The sequence below is a fragment of the Perognathus longimembris genome, chromosome 20 (genome assembly GCF_023159225.1).
Source record: "Perognathus longimembris pacificus isolate PPM17 chromosome 20, ASM2315922v1, whole genome shotgun sequence".
Lineage (NCBI taxonomy): Eukaryota > Metazoa > Chordata > Mammalia > Rodentia > Heteromyidae > Perognathus > Perognathus longimembris.
This window is the reverse complement of record NC_063180.1, coordinates 42,269,975-42,282,857: the sequence shown is the minus strand read 5'-3', so window position 1 is coordinate 42,282,857 and position 12,883 is coordinate 42,269,975. Positions and strand designations below refer to the sequence as shown.

Below are 12,883 nucleotides of genomic sequence, written 5' to 3'. Positions count from 1 at the left end.
TGAGGGACCCGGGAGGGGTTAAAGTGGGGATTTGATTTAATCCTCTGGACTGGCTTAAGCTGAGGCCGCACGGGTCTGAGCAGGAGGAGGGGGACAGAGGGGTTTGCAAGGGCTGCACATGGCTGGGGGCGAATAATCCCTAGACACCGGTCAGTGGACTTCCAGCGAGCTGATCCAGAAGGCATCCACCTTCTTAGACCCCCGCCCCCCCCTCCATCATCCCCCCCCACAGCACGCAGATCTCCAAGCAGCGCCCCTCCCCCACGCAGGGCCCCCCCCCCCTTGCCACGGAGGTAGACAGACCTCAGTCCCGCCACACACTTGCGGTGTGACCCTAAGCCAGTCACCGCCTCTCTGGGCCTCCGTCCCCCCTCTCTCAAGTAAGAACTGGGTGCGTCTGGTCTCTGGGAACCGGGGCTGCAGGGATTGGGGACACAGAGGAGGCGGAGGGGAGGCCCTTCAGTCAGTCCTGCCCAAAGACTTCACACCTTTTCCTCTCCCCAACCAGACCCATCCGCGGGGCTCTGCGGTCCCGGCCTGCTTGTGTGTGTCTTTCCCATCAATCATCTTCATGATAAAGTCTCCCCCCCTCCCCCCCCAAGCAGGATATCATCTGAATCATTTCAAAACTCGAAGCTTTTGTGGGCCACAGCCCTCCTGCCGGAAGTGGCCAAGCTGAGGCAGCCCCCACCGGCCCTCCGGAGCGTGCGCTCCTACATCGCTCCCAAGCCCCAGGGCCAGGACAATGGCAGCCTCTCTGGAGTTGAGCCAGGGGGCCTGGAACGGGCACGCTGTCTCGTGATGGAGGCGCCGGCACTGCCCCGTGGCTACCACGGGCACCCCCCTGACCCTCCATCTGGCTCCCGGCTCTGACCACCTCTCAAGCCGTCTGCCGAACCTGCCTTAGCCTCCAAGTCCCCCACGGTGGCTGGGAAAAAAAAAAAGGAAAAGGAAAAAAGGAAAGTCTGGCCTTGGGGTGTCAAGATATAGTCAAGGCCAGGTGAGAGGGGGCACTGGGGAGAGTAGGCTCACCCTGGATCCTATTGGTTCCTCAACTGTACACCACCACCCCATCTTCACATCACCCAGGAGGAAACTGAGGCCCAAAGTAGAAGCCGCCCCCACAGATCGCTCGCCCAGGAGATCCGGGGGCAGAGCCCAGCCCGAGACCACCCCCCCTCCCCCTCCCCTGGTCCGTGGGAACTTTTTCTACTGCCTTGCCGATCTCCTAACTCTGTCCTGACCACCAGCAAGGCCGCCCTAGAAGTTCCTGGGTAAACCTAGGCCCCGGCTGCAAGTCTTGAGGACCCTCCTCTAGTAAGACAGCGCCATGTCACCCACCTGCCACCTGCCTGTCACACATTCCCCCTTCCCCTATATGCACCGGGTTCGGGCCAGCCGCGGTGGGGACCCCCGTAGCGCCTCCTCCAGCACCGGGGTGACTAGGAAATAGGGACGCGTGGTGGGGATGCGGCCGGCAGGTGGGTGGGTGGCGCTCCCCGCCGCGGGGCCTCCGTGCGCCCCAGGCCCCCACCGTGCTCCCCCCCCCCCCGGGAGCCCGCGGCGCGGCAGCCCGACCCGGCTCTCCAGGGGTTAAAAATGCAGCATCCCCCCCCCCCCCCGCACCACCACCACCGAGGTTTGAACCGCAGCCCGGGCTGGGCCGGGCCGGACTCCCCGGCCGATCCGGGGCGTAGCGGGGGGGGGGGGGGGCGCGCGCGCGCGCCCTTCCCTCCCTCCCTCCCGCGGGCCCCTCCTCCCCCGCCGCCCCGGGCCGGGGGCTGCAGCGCGGGCGGGTCGGGGTGCGGCGGGCGGCGGGCGGCGCTTACCTTTGTGACCGTCATGCAGAAAGTCGGCGGCGGCGGCGCGGGCGGGCGCGGGGGCCGGGGCGCGCGGGGGGCCGGGGCGCGGGGCGCCGGGGCCGGGCGCGGAGGTCGGGCCGAGCTGGGGCCGGGCCCCGCGCGCCTCCCGCAGCCCTGGGCGGAGCTGGAGCGGCGCTCCGGGGCGGGCCGCGCGCCGGGGCCGCTGGCGGGCGCTCGGGGGCCGCCGCCGCCGTCAGTGCGGACGGCGCCTCGAGAATGGATGAGCAGCCGGGGCGCCGCAGGAAGGCGAGGCAGGAAGAAAGGGAGCGCGGCGCGGGCCGGCGGGGGGCGGGGAGGAGGCGCCGGCGCGCGCTACAAAGGCGGAGGAGGGGGAGGGCGGGGGAGGGAGGGCGGCCCGCCCGCCCGCCCGCCGCGCCCGGCTCCGGCCACCCCGCGGCCCCCGCCCCGGCTCCGGCCACCCCGAGGCCCCCGGGTGGGGGGGGGGCGGGCGTCTGGCGGCCACGCCGCGCGCCCGGGCGAACTCGCGTCGCGGTACCTGCTGCCCCGGGGCGCGGGCCGCCGGGCCCCCGGGTGCCCAGAGGGCTGGGGACGCGCGCGCGCGGGGAAGGCACACGCTGGGCCCCGGGGCAGCGCGGGGCGGGCGCGGCGGGCGGGCGGGCGGGCGGAGGGGGCGTGGCGGCCCCCCGAGCCCGGGCGCGGAGCCGGCCCGAAGGGAGGGGGGGCGGGGCGGCCGCCGGGCGCGGGCGGCTGGCACGGGGCCTCCGCCCGCCCGCCCGCCCGGCCCGAGCGCGTCACCCCACGCTTCCCACGTGGCCACCGAGCCCCCAGGTGCCCGATTGCAGGGCCGGGGCGGCCCGGCCCGAGCCTCTGCCCCAGCGCAGGTGCGCGCGGCGGCGGCCCGCCAACCCCAACTTGGCCACTCGCGCACCTCGGGGGACCCCAGGGTGGCGGCGTCGCTAAGTCCTGGGAAAGGTCTCCTCCTCCTCCTGGGGAGGGAGGAGCGGGCCACGCCGGGCTCCCGCCTGGCCAGCTGGGCTAGAAGTGTACTTCTTGCTTTGCCGCCATTTACCGCGCCGTTAACCAGGACCCCCCACCTGTGAGCGCCTGCGAGGGAGAAGGGACGGCAGAGAGGGAGGGAGGGCAGCCGGCAGGGGGAGGGGGACAGCGGGGTGGTCTGCCTGCCATCAAGGGGACTTCCGACCCCTTCTGCGGTGACTGGACAGGGGGCCTGGCATCTGCGGTGCCCTGTGCACATCCCCGGGGTTTGGGTTTCCTTGGGCAGCCCTAAACGCAAGTCTCTGGAAGGATCTGACCATGTAGAGAGGGAGGCACTTGGACTCCCCAGCCCTCCCCCCCCCCCCAATCTAGCCCAGAGTTGTTCTGTAGGCCTGTGAACTCCGGAGCCTTCCATACTTGCAGGGCAGCCATTCACCAAATCCTTGGAGTAGCAAGCCCCAGTGCTGTGCCAGGCCTCTTTCCAAGTTGGAACTTATGCCTTTGATCACACTGCCCCCTGCCAGGGACGCTCCCCCTCTGCACCAAGCCTACGCCCCCCAACGCACCCCTGACGGTCCACTTCGCCTGACACCCCAGCCCCACAGCTCTGTGCTGTGACATATAACCCCGAGTGTCTGGTCTGGCCTCCGTGTGATTCTACCTGTCTACCAGCAGGTCCTCAGCAAGCACTTAATACCACCAAATCTACCGTGGGCCAGGGGTAGAGCACTTGCCCCTCAAGTACCAGGCGGGGGATTCCATTTCTAGCACCCCCCCCCACCCGTGAGGGGAGGAGCAGGCACACAAAAGGACACATCCAGCAAAATAAACCAATCAGCGGCAGAAATGTAAATGAAGCCCCTTGGCAACATTTCTCCACCCGCCTGCTGTCCGGCATGGGAAGTGGTCTGGCCAGGGTCTGGGTTGAGTTAGCCCCAGGTAGGTCAACTCAGGATGGGAGGAGGTGTTCAGGACCTGTCCCGGAGTCTCCCTGTCGTCCCAGGACCCCCATGGAAGACCATTGTGGGGTAGGGAGTGGGCCAGCCAAGAACACATATCCCCTGCACCCACTTTCATCTCTTGTGGGTACTTCCCATTCCAGATTGCCATCCGCAGTTACCCAGCATGCCTCTTGGCACTGTCCCCACCATCCGACATCCGCTGCTGTCACCGGCTTGGGGAATGAGACAAATACTTCATATCGGCTTGAGCCAAGAGTAATTAGGAACATCAATCTGCTGCCCCCACCACCCCCCCCAGGCCACGTGACAAGCTGCGGTAGCAGAGAAACTGCTTCAGGCTCCCTCCTGTTGGGTCTCGCCGGTCAGACGGGAGGCATGGACAGGTCCCGGCCCCCATCACACCCAGGTGAGGGCTTGGCCCCCAAGGATGGCCCCACAGTGGGTCTTTCCGTGGTGCCTCACCCACACGATGCCTCCTTCCTGGTTCCAGACATGGCCCATCACAGCTCAGAGTCCCCCAAACCAGAGCCTAAGAGAGGGAAAAAATGGACAAAGAGGCTCTAACCAGAAGATGTCCCCTGGAGGGGGGAAGCAGATGGGCCTGGACCGAGCACGAAAAGCCAACCGAACGCTGTGTTTCTGAATAACCCACTTGAAAACATGTCCAAGAAATCTATTTGGGGCCCGGTATTTCCGTCTCCCACACTCGAGCTGGCAAGTGTCACGATACTGTCCCCGTCTCAGCCCAGAGAGACCTGCTGCAGGGGACCAGCCCTGTGGGCACAGTGCCGCTCACGGCCAGCAGACTTCCACCTCCACTTCCTTTGGGACTGAAATTCTGTCAGCACCTAGATGGTTCTCAGAGCCGGAGCCCCGGCCCGCATCGGGTTGTCGGAAGTGCAAGCCCCCACAGGTCTACTGATCTGAAGCTCCTGGGTGGGGTGGGGGGCAGTGCTTCCCCTTCCCCTCCCCCCCTCGCCCCTGCTTTCATCATCAGGCGTGGGGCCAGCCCTACCCAGCAAGGCCATGCAAAGCAGGTCTGAAGAGCTGGTTTTGCTCTCCGTCCCCATCCCCCGCCCCCCCCCCCCCCCGGGCAGCAGGGCTGGATTTCAGCCTCGTTCAGTGTCCGGACATCTTCCCACGGAAGGCAAGGGGGCCACGAGGGTGGCGGGGATAGAGGCAGAGCGAGAATCGGGAGCCTCGTGGCTCCTGCAAGGAACGAGAATCGTGGCCAGTCCCTGCATGCGGACGGGGGCTGTAGGCGCCAAGTTGAAGGAGGGCTTCCCCTCCCCCTTCCTGGGGGGCTCCTGCCAGGAGACCTCCGCAGGCAGCCCTCCTAGGAAGGGACCCCCCGACCTCCACCCCAGCCCTCACTGACCTCAAGGCAGAAGAAGCTGACTTTTGCTGCCCAGATACCTGTTACTGCTGCGTTTCCAGCCCTTCCTTGTCAAGAGCAGGCTTTGGATCAGACTGAAGCCAAGACCTTGTCCTACTCTGAGATGGGCCAAAGTTTACCTCACAAGGCCGCCCACCCTAAGCATGGGCGTGGGGGTTGAGTATGGAACCTGTATCTAAACACTTAGAACACGTAGTCCTTGGTTCCCGTGAGGTTTTATGTCTGGTTGGTGCCGTTTCTGATAGCGGGGAAGAGAAGAGGCTTCTTCTGGTAGTTTATTGGGAATGAGTCTCAAGGGCCAGGCATCCGTGGCTCATGCCTGCAATCCTAGCCACTCAAAAGGCTGAGATCTGAGGACCACAGTTGGAAGCTCGAAGCCAGACTGGGCAGAAGAATCCCTGTGAGGCTCTTATCTCCAATTAACCACCCCAAAACGGGAAGTGGCTCTGTGGCTCGAAGTGGTAGAGGGTTGGCCTTGAGCAGAAGAGCTCAGGGATAATGCCCAGGCCCTAAGTTCAAGGCCTACGACCATCCCATACCCCCTCCCTGCCAGGAAAAGAGTCTCATGGACTTTTCTGTCTGGGCTGATCTCGAACCTCAATCCTCAAGTCTCAGCCTCTTGAGTAGCTAGGATTACAGGTGTGAGCCACGTGCATCAGCATGAATCTTCTTCCTGGGGGGGCTCAGCAGACCACCCCAAAGTATCCCTGTGGGGGACTAGACCATACCTTGTTGAAATATATTTTCTTGCCATATTTTGAGCTGGCTACTCCGAGACACTGCAGCCGCAGGGGAGGCTCTGGGAAAAGGCTCTTTGGAGAAGAGATTCGCATTGGTAAAGAGAACCTACTCTAGGAAATTATATCAGGATAGAGAGCCACAGCCCACGGCCTTGTCACCGAGAGGCTGGCCCTGCCCCACAAGGCCGCCTAGCTCACCGTGGGTCTCCTCCTCCCCCCCCCCGCCCCGGTGTGGCTTGTCCCAGCACCTCAGAAGCCAGAGCCCGGTCTAGCTCCGTGCCAGCTGTCTGACCCAGCATCGCGTGTCACGCGGGAGTCCCCGATAGGAGCGTAACTCAATACGCGTCGCTGCTGTTCAACGTATGTCAATCTAGTTCGTGTATCAGCCTAAGATCTTAGCACAGGGAGGGAGCCGTTTTCACTCCGTGTGCTGGGGGCCAGGGCCTGTGGCTGCTGCTTTTCTTCTCTGGAGGCAGCGTGGGTCCCCCCCCCTTCGGGGTCCCCCCTGGGGCTGCTTCTCCTGTGCTTTAGACAAACATGTCACTTTGCTGTCGGTGACGCCCAGAACACTGTACAGCTCTGTGCCGGTGGATAGGCAAAGGAACGGGCAGCGGCATCAGAAGCTCTGTGGGTTCGAGCTCATACACCGACTCGGTCACCTGTGGGTCTGGGGGTTTGAGCTCATACCCCGACTCGGTCACCCGAGGGTCTGGGGGTTCCAGTTCACACCCCAACTTGGTCACCTGAGAGTCTGCAGGTTAGGTTCATACCCTCTGACTCTCTCCTGAAGGTCTGGGGGTTCAAGTTCATCCCCTGACTCTGTCTCCCTCGGTAAGGCCTCACGTGCAGGTAACACATCAGAGTAAGATCTCTGCAATGTGAGACCCCCCCCCACCAAAGCCAACTGGAAAGGCTGCAAGACACCCCCTGCCCCAAATGGCCGGGCCACCGGAGCCCAAGACAGCCACCAGAAGAGCGGGGCAGGGCGGGCAGCGCCTGGAACAGCGTGGCAGAACTCGCAGCCGCTGGAACATCATGGCAGAGCCCCCTCCCCTTCCCATGTGGCCAGAAGCCGTGCCCCCTGGCGTTTCCTCGGGTGAGTGAAAAGCTGTGTCCACGATGTTTCCCGAGCCTTCTGCCGGGGAGTGCCGAGACTCCGCAGCCCGTGGCTCCGGTGGCAGAGCAAGCGTGAGCCGCGCTGGCGCCTGGGACCGGATGGGGGACGGAACGACAGGTGCGCGTGGCCAGCCGACGGTTATTCGCCGCTCACAGGAAATGAGCTGTCAAGCCACGAAAAGACACCGGGGAACGTCAAGTGCACATTGCACGGGGAGGGGAGCCAATCTGAACGCGCGATGCGCAGAGACAGCGATGCCAACCGTGGCGTTCCGGGAAGAGCGGAGCTAGGGGAACGGCAAAGAGAACAGTGGGTGCCCAGACCGGGGGAGGGGGGGGCAGGGGAAGAGCCGGGGGGGGGGGACTCTTGTGTCACCCGTGTCACTGTACATTGGCCACTGCCCGTGGAAGTTCCAGAAGGAGCAAGATGGACACGAGCATCTGACTCGCCTCTTGAGGGCAGTGGCATTCAAGTGGGACCATACAGAGGGAAGCTCTCCCCTAGGGGATAGTGGACTGTCCCCCACCTACACAGCGGCCCCCCCAGAGGGGGGGAGGGCTGTGCCTCTAGCCACACACCACCCAAGGGCCCCTCCTCTCTGCTCAGATGCCCGCAGCCGGCCAGCTACTCCAGACATGCACAGCAGCTGACCCGGGAAAGAAGAGACAGAAACCTTTGGAAGGAGGAAGGAGCCATTTTGTTGCGCTTCATACAGATTCAGACCGATACAAAGTTTAAGAATAACGACGCAGGAAAGGAAAGCGGGTATGGATGAATCAGTTTAAACCCGAGAAAAGCATCTCTCTGGGTGATTCTGTCACAAAAGCAAACGGTACAGTCTCTGCAAATCTGAATGACATCGACGTTCGTCTGGAATTCATGTTCAGGAAATACTAAAGTCACACTGGTCACCTGTCTTTCGCTCGTAATTAGGGAGAGAACACTTTTAAATTAATTTTGGCTTTGAACTTATTTTCACATGAACCAATCCATGGATAAACAAATGGGAATGGCAGCTATAAGGGTAAATTTGGTAGAGACTTTTTTTTATTGTGTTTAAGTAATTACATATATTTCACAGTATACATTCTAACCTTCACAGTGATGGAAATCATCATTTGGTAGAGCATTTCAAATCCCATTTTACAATAAATCCCAGACATTCCCATACTGTTTATGGCTGATTCTGCAAGGATAGTGCTTTCCAATTTTGAAATGAAGGTGTGGCTCAAGAGGCAGAGCGAGGGTGAACTCGGAGTTGAATCCCCAATGTTGCCCAAAACCAAACCAAGCTGGGCACCAGTGGCTCACGCCTGTCATCCTAGCTACTCAGGAGGCTGAGATCTGAGGATCAGAGTTCAAAGCCAGCCCAGGCAGGAAAGACCCGTGAGATTCTTATCTCCAATTAACCACTCAAAAAACTGGCTCAACGTGGTAGATCACTAGCCTGGAGCAAAAAGAGCTCAGAGTACAGCTCCCAGGCCCTGAGTTCAAGCTCCACCACCACCACCAACAACAGCAGCAAAAACCCAAGCCATTTGTTTTCACTAGATGAAAGTTCCACTGATTTTTTTTTTTTGAAACACGTTCTGACGTGTTCTTGAGAAAATGGCAGAGAGATGCGCAGTGGTGTACCTGGCCACTGTGGAGAAGAGGTAGCCGGGCTGGGCCCCTCGGATGGATTCCACCTCTCTGACCTTCACGGAGACTCTGCCGTCCTGATAACAGTGAGTCTACACAGATGCAAACGAAGAGGAGTTTCTGAATTATACTGCACTGCAGCTGGGCCTGCCGTTTTCCTAACGGACCCCCACGTGCACTATTATTAAAAAAGTATGACTAAGGAGGGCTAATTTGCAGTGTTTTGCCCTCCATTGTTCAACAAGAAGGATTCAATTATTTGGAATTCAGACCACCTAGCATTCATCATGGATATTTGCTCCTTGTTTCTTTTGATGGCATGCTAGGGGATTGAACCCACGTCCTCATGTGTACCGTGCAAGCATTCTAGCACTTGTACTATCATCTCAGACCTGCGCGTTTTCTTTTAATTTTTTTTTTTGGATTTGGCCTCAGGGTAGTAACTGTGAACTTGTAGAAGGCGTTAGGACACTCCCTCCGCGTCTGCGATTTGGAAGAATCTGAGAACACGCGTGTTGATTCTCCTTTACATGCCAGTTGGACGGGAGTCACGGTTGGAGCCATATGGTCCTGTGCATTTCCTTGTTGAGAGCTTTTTAAACGATTATTTGTTGAATCTCTTTCAGCCACGCATTCTCCCGTGTCATTTTTGGTAGTCTGTATCTTCCCAGGAACTTATTGATTTCACCTGGGTTGTTTTGGCTTAGACGCAGGCTCTTAGAATCTTTATTTATCTTTGCTCCTTTTTTTTTCTTTGTTTCCTAGTCCTGAGGCTTGAACTCTGGGTACTGGGTACCCCTGAGCCTAGCACAGTTGTGCAGTCCTGGGGGTCGGCCAGGTCATGGAAATAAATGGGCAGCCGGAGGACAACATAGCTCAGGCCTTTCTTCCGAATCCCTGAGCCCCGGTCTTCAGCGGGGTTTCCTGCACGCTCACTCACTTGCACACGTATGTGCATAGGCTTGGCAAGTGCTCCGTGCACAGAGACCTGACCGTGCACACCCCTTGCACTCTCTCAGCCCTGTCCACGTCAGCCCTGTCGCCCCACAAACCTTGCACACCTGCCTCTGTGTGTGTGTGTGTGTGTGTGTGTGTGTGTGTGTTCTCCGTATCAGGATGGCTGCGCCCTCCAGCCTGTTGCCTCTCCCAGCAAGGAGGCTGCAGGAAGCTGGTAGGCCTGGTCTCCATGACAACCAAGCACCCTGCACCCATCCCACTGGGCCCAGTTGGCAGGAAGCGGAAGGTGCTGGGGACGGCGTGAGTTTTGCTCAGTTCTTTGGCTGGGTGTGAGGGCAGCATGGGAAATGGGAAGGTGGGGTGGGGGGGTGGGGCGTGGGAACGGGAAGGAGAGGGGAGCCTCCCTCTGGTGGAAGGTAGGAAAGAGAAGTGCAGAGGTTTGAGGACAGGGCCACGGGACAGGGAGGAGGCTGAAGGTCTGAAGGACCCGGCATGGAGGTCAGATCTTGTCCGTGGGTCAGTACTGCAAGCTCGGTCCACGGTCTGCCCTACAGGCAGCTTCCTTTGACAAAATGCCGACCAGACCCTCACTGACACCCAGGGTGGCGCAGGCCTAAGCCACGGGGCCCCCAACCACAAGCGGAGGTGTGGGTGGGAATCCAGCCTCCTGCCCAGGGCCCAGGGTTGGAGGGATAGCTCAGCACGGCCGGGCGAGCGAGCGCGAGGTCCCGAGTTCAAGCCGCAGCTCGGCCTATATCAAGGATAAGCAAGTAAGAAGGGAGGAACCCCATTCCTCCTGTCTGTGCCCGCCTTCGCTGAGGCCACCGGGCCCCGAGGTGCTGCCTGGGAGCTCAGGAGGTCAGCCCCTCGCCCTCCTCCTGCTCCCCAAATACGGTCGACGGCGCCACCTACTGGCATGGCCGGCCTCGGCGTTACCTCGGGGTTGGCCCTGTGCCCCACCCCGGTCTAGTTAGAACCAGCCCAGCCCGGCTCCATCCTGCAGCCCCCCCCCCCCACCTCCCATCCACCTGCCAGCTGCTCCTGCACCTGTCCACTTTCCAACCTGCTACGGTGGCTTCCGTGGCTCGTAAGGCCCCGAGTGGCCTGGCCACGGCCCTCGGCCGACATCATCACCAAAATACTCACGGAGGGGCACCAGGGTGCCAGGGGCGGCTTGCTTTCTGGCTTTGGGCAAGCTGCTTCTTGTCTTTGAGTGCATTCAGACATCAGCCTCCTGTTTCCTGTGATTGCTCTAACCATTCACCCCCAGGTTTGGTTGATTTAAAAATAGGTTTCCTTTCAGCCTGGCAGGTCAGAATTCCAAAGCAAGCGGTAAGTCTAGCTCTGGGGCAACGATGGTAGCCATCATAGCCTCTCTGCCCCTAGGAGGCTCCAGGCCTCGGGTTGAGGGAATTGCTTGGGCCTAGGTCCAAAAGCAAGCCCAAGGATGTTATCTGAGACGCCGACCCTCAGGGTGGCTAAAGCATGCCGTTCTGCGATGAGGAGTAAGTGGAGACGGGGGGAATCGAGGCAGGAAAGGGTCTCGATCACATCTATGCAGGAGGCAAATCTGCTGCTCCAGACAGCTGGTGCAAGAGCCCGGAGCCCAGAGATTCACACACACACACACACACACACACACACACACACACACTCGCCAGGCAGGCAGGCAGGCAGCCTCCCTCTGATGGGGCTGTCACCGAGGCAACAGAGGAAGCTGGTTGCCAGGCAACGGGGCCCTGCCCCCTATCCCTCCTATGGCCATTTCTTCCCCCTTGGGAGCGGTGTGCCCTTCTGAGGTCGTGCCAGTGCTTGCACGGAACGAGACACCTCTGTGTCCAGATGCCAAGGGCAGCAGATGTGTCCGTGTGGCGGCGGTGGTCAGGGTCGTGGGTTAGGCATCAGAAAAAAAAAAAAAAAAGGAGGGCAGACGTGGCCAAGACCAGGAAAGGGGAAAGAAGTGTCTTGACCTCAATCTCCCTTGGCTATTTTTTGTAGCCTGGGAGGAGGGGGGGGGTGGACGGGCAGAGAACCATGTACAGACTTGCAGTGCGAACATTTTGCACAGGTCAGGATGGTCTTAGTCCATGTCCATGCTGGATGGTGCAGAGACGGCAAGCAGGATGGGAAAAGGCCAGGGTCCCGTCTGGGGGACCTGGCAGGGGGGCTGGGCTCCCCAGAGCCTCTTCCAGCAGAAACCCCTCCCCAGCAGCAGGGGATTTGTTCTGACACATCGCCACCTGCTGGCCGTTTGGGAGGAGGCCCGGCCCATCAGACCAAGAACCTTGGGCAGCTTCATACCCAGTTTCAGGTCCCGGGGTGTGTATGTGGTGGTGGGGGGGGGGGGCTTGCTTTGCACCTGGATTGTCTCACTAATTTTTAGAAATCCAACTGTTATTATAAAGGGTGATGTACCCAGGCGTTACAGTTACGTAAGTCAGGCAAAGAGTATCTTTCTTTGAGGACAATATCACCCTTCCTCGCTTTCTCCCAGTTTCACTAATTGATTTTTGTTGTTGTTGTTGTTGTTGTTTGGTGTTTGTTTTTTTTTTTTTGCCAGTCCTGGGCCTTGAACTCAGGGCCTGAGCACCGTCTCTGGCTTCTTTTTGCTCAAGGCTAGCACTCTGCCACTTGAGCCACAGCGCCACTTCTGGCAGTTTTCTGTATATGTGGTGCTGGGGAATTGAACCCAGGGCCTCATGTATACGAGACAAGCACTCTTGCCACTAGGCCATACCCCCAGCCCACTAACTGATTTTTTTAAGGGGAGAAAAAAAGCTATAAGAACTATGGTGTTCAATTGCAAGATCGAACCTGCTTAAGTTGGCTGAGGTGGAGCTAAGACTTGGTGCCCTCCCTGTGACCCCAGGACCCCTCAGAGAGCCAAGGCCTTGAGGACCAGGTGACCTTCGGCATAGCCAGCAGAAGCACTGCACACCAGTCCTCCCAGGCCTGGTTTGGGGTGGTCTGAGCCACTCCCCATGTTGTAAGGGGGCAGCCTCAGATCTGCTGGGGTTGAGAACTTCCAGCTTCAAGCCTCTCTCCTAGCCCTCGGGGGCTGGGGCCGTCTCCTCCGGGCTGGGTTAAATGAACACATACTCGTTCCACGCAGCTCAGATCAGTGCACGGCCCCGGAAAGTCGGGGAACCAAGGGGGGGTGCACGCGGGTGGCAGAGCCATTTGCCGCCATTTTGTGCCGGCCATTTGCCGCAAAGCCGCAAGGCGTCCCCGCCGGGAAACAGACAGGCCGT

At 60.2% G+C, this 12,883-nt stretch overlaps 1 protein-coding gene across 1 annotated transcript in view; it reads right to left on the bottom strand.

Annotated features, from left to right (window-relative positions):
• Positions 1 to 1,932, bottom strand: part of Coro2b (coronin 2B) — a 49,761-nt gene extending 47,829 nt beyond the window's left edge. Inside the window, exon 1 of the mRNA XM_048329690.1 lies at positions 1,830 to 1,932. Coding sequence (XP_048185647.1) covers positions 1,830 to 1,844 — 15 coding nt within the window. The 5' untranslated portion in view covers positions 1,845 to 1,932. The remainder of the gene's footprint in view (positions 1 to 1,829) is intronic.
• Positions 1,933 to 12,883: the final 10,951 nt, after the last annotated feature.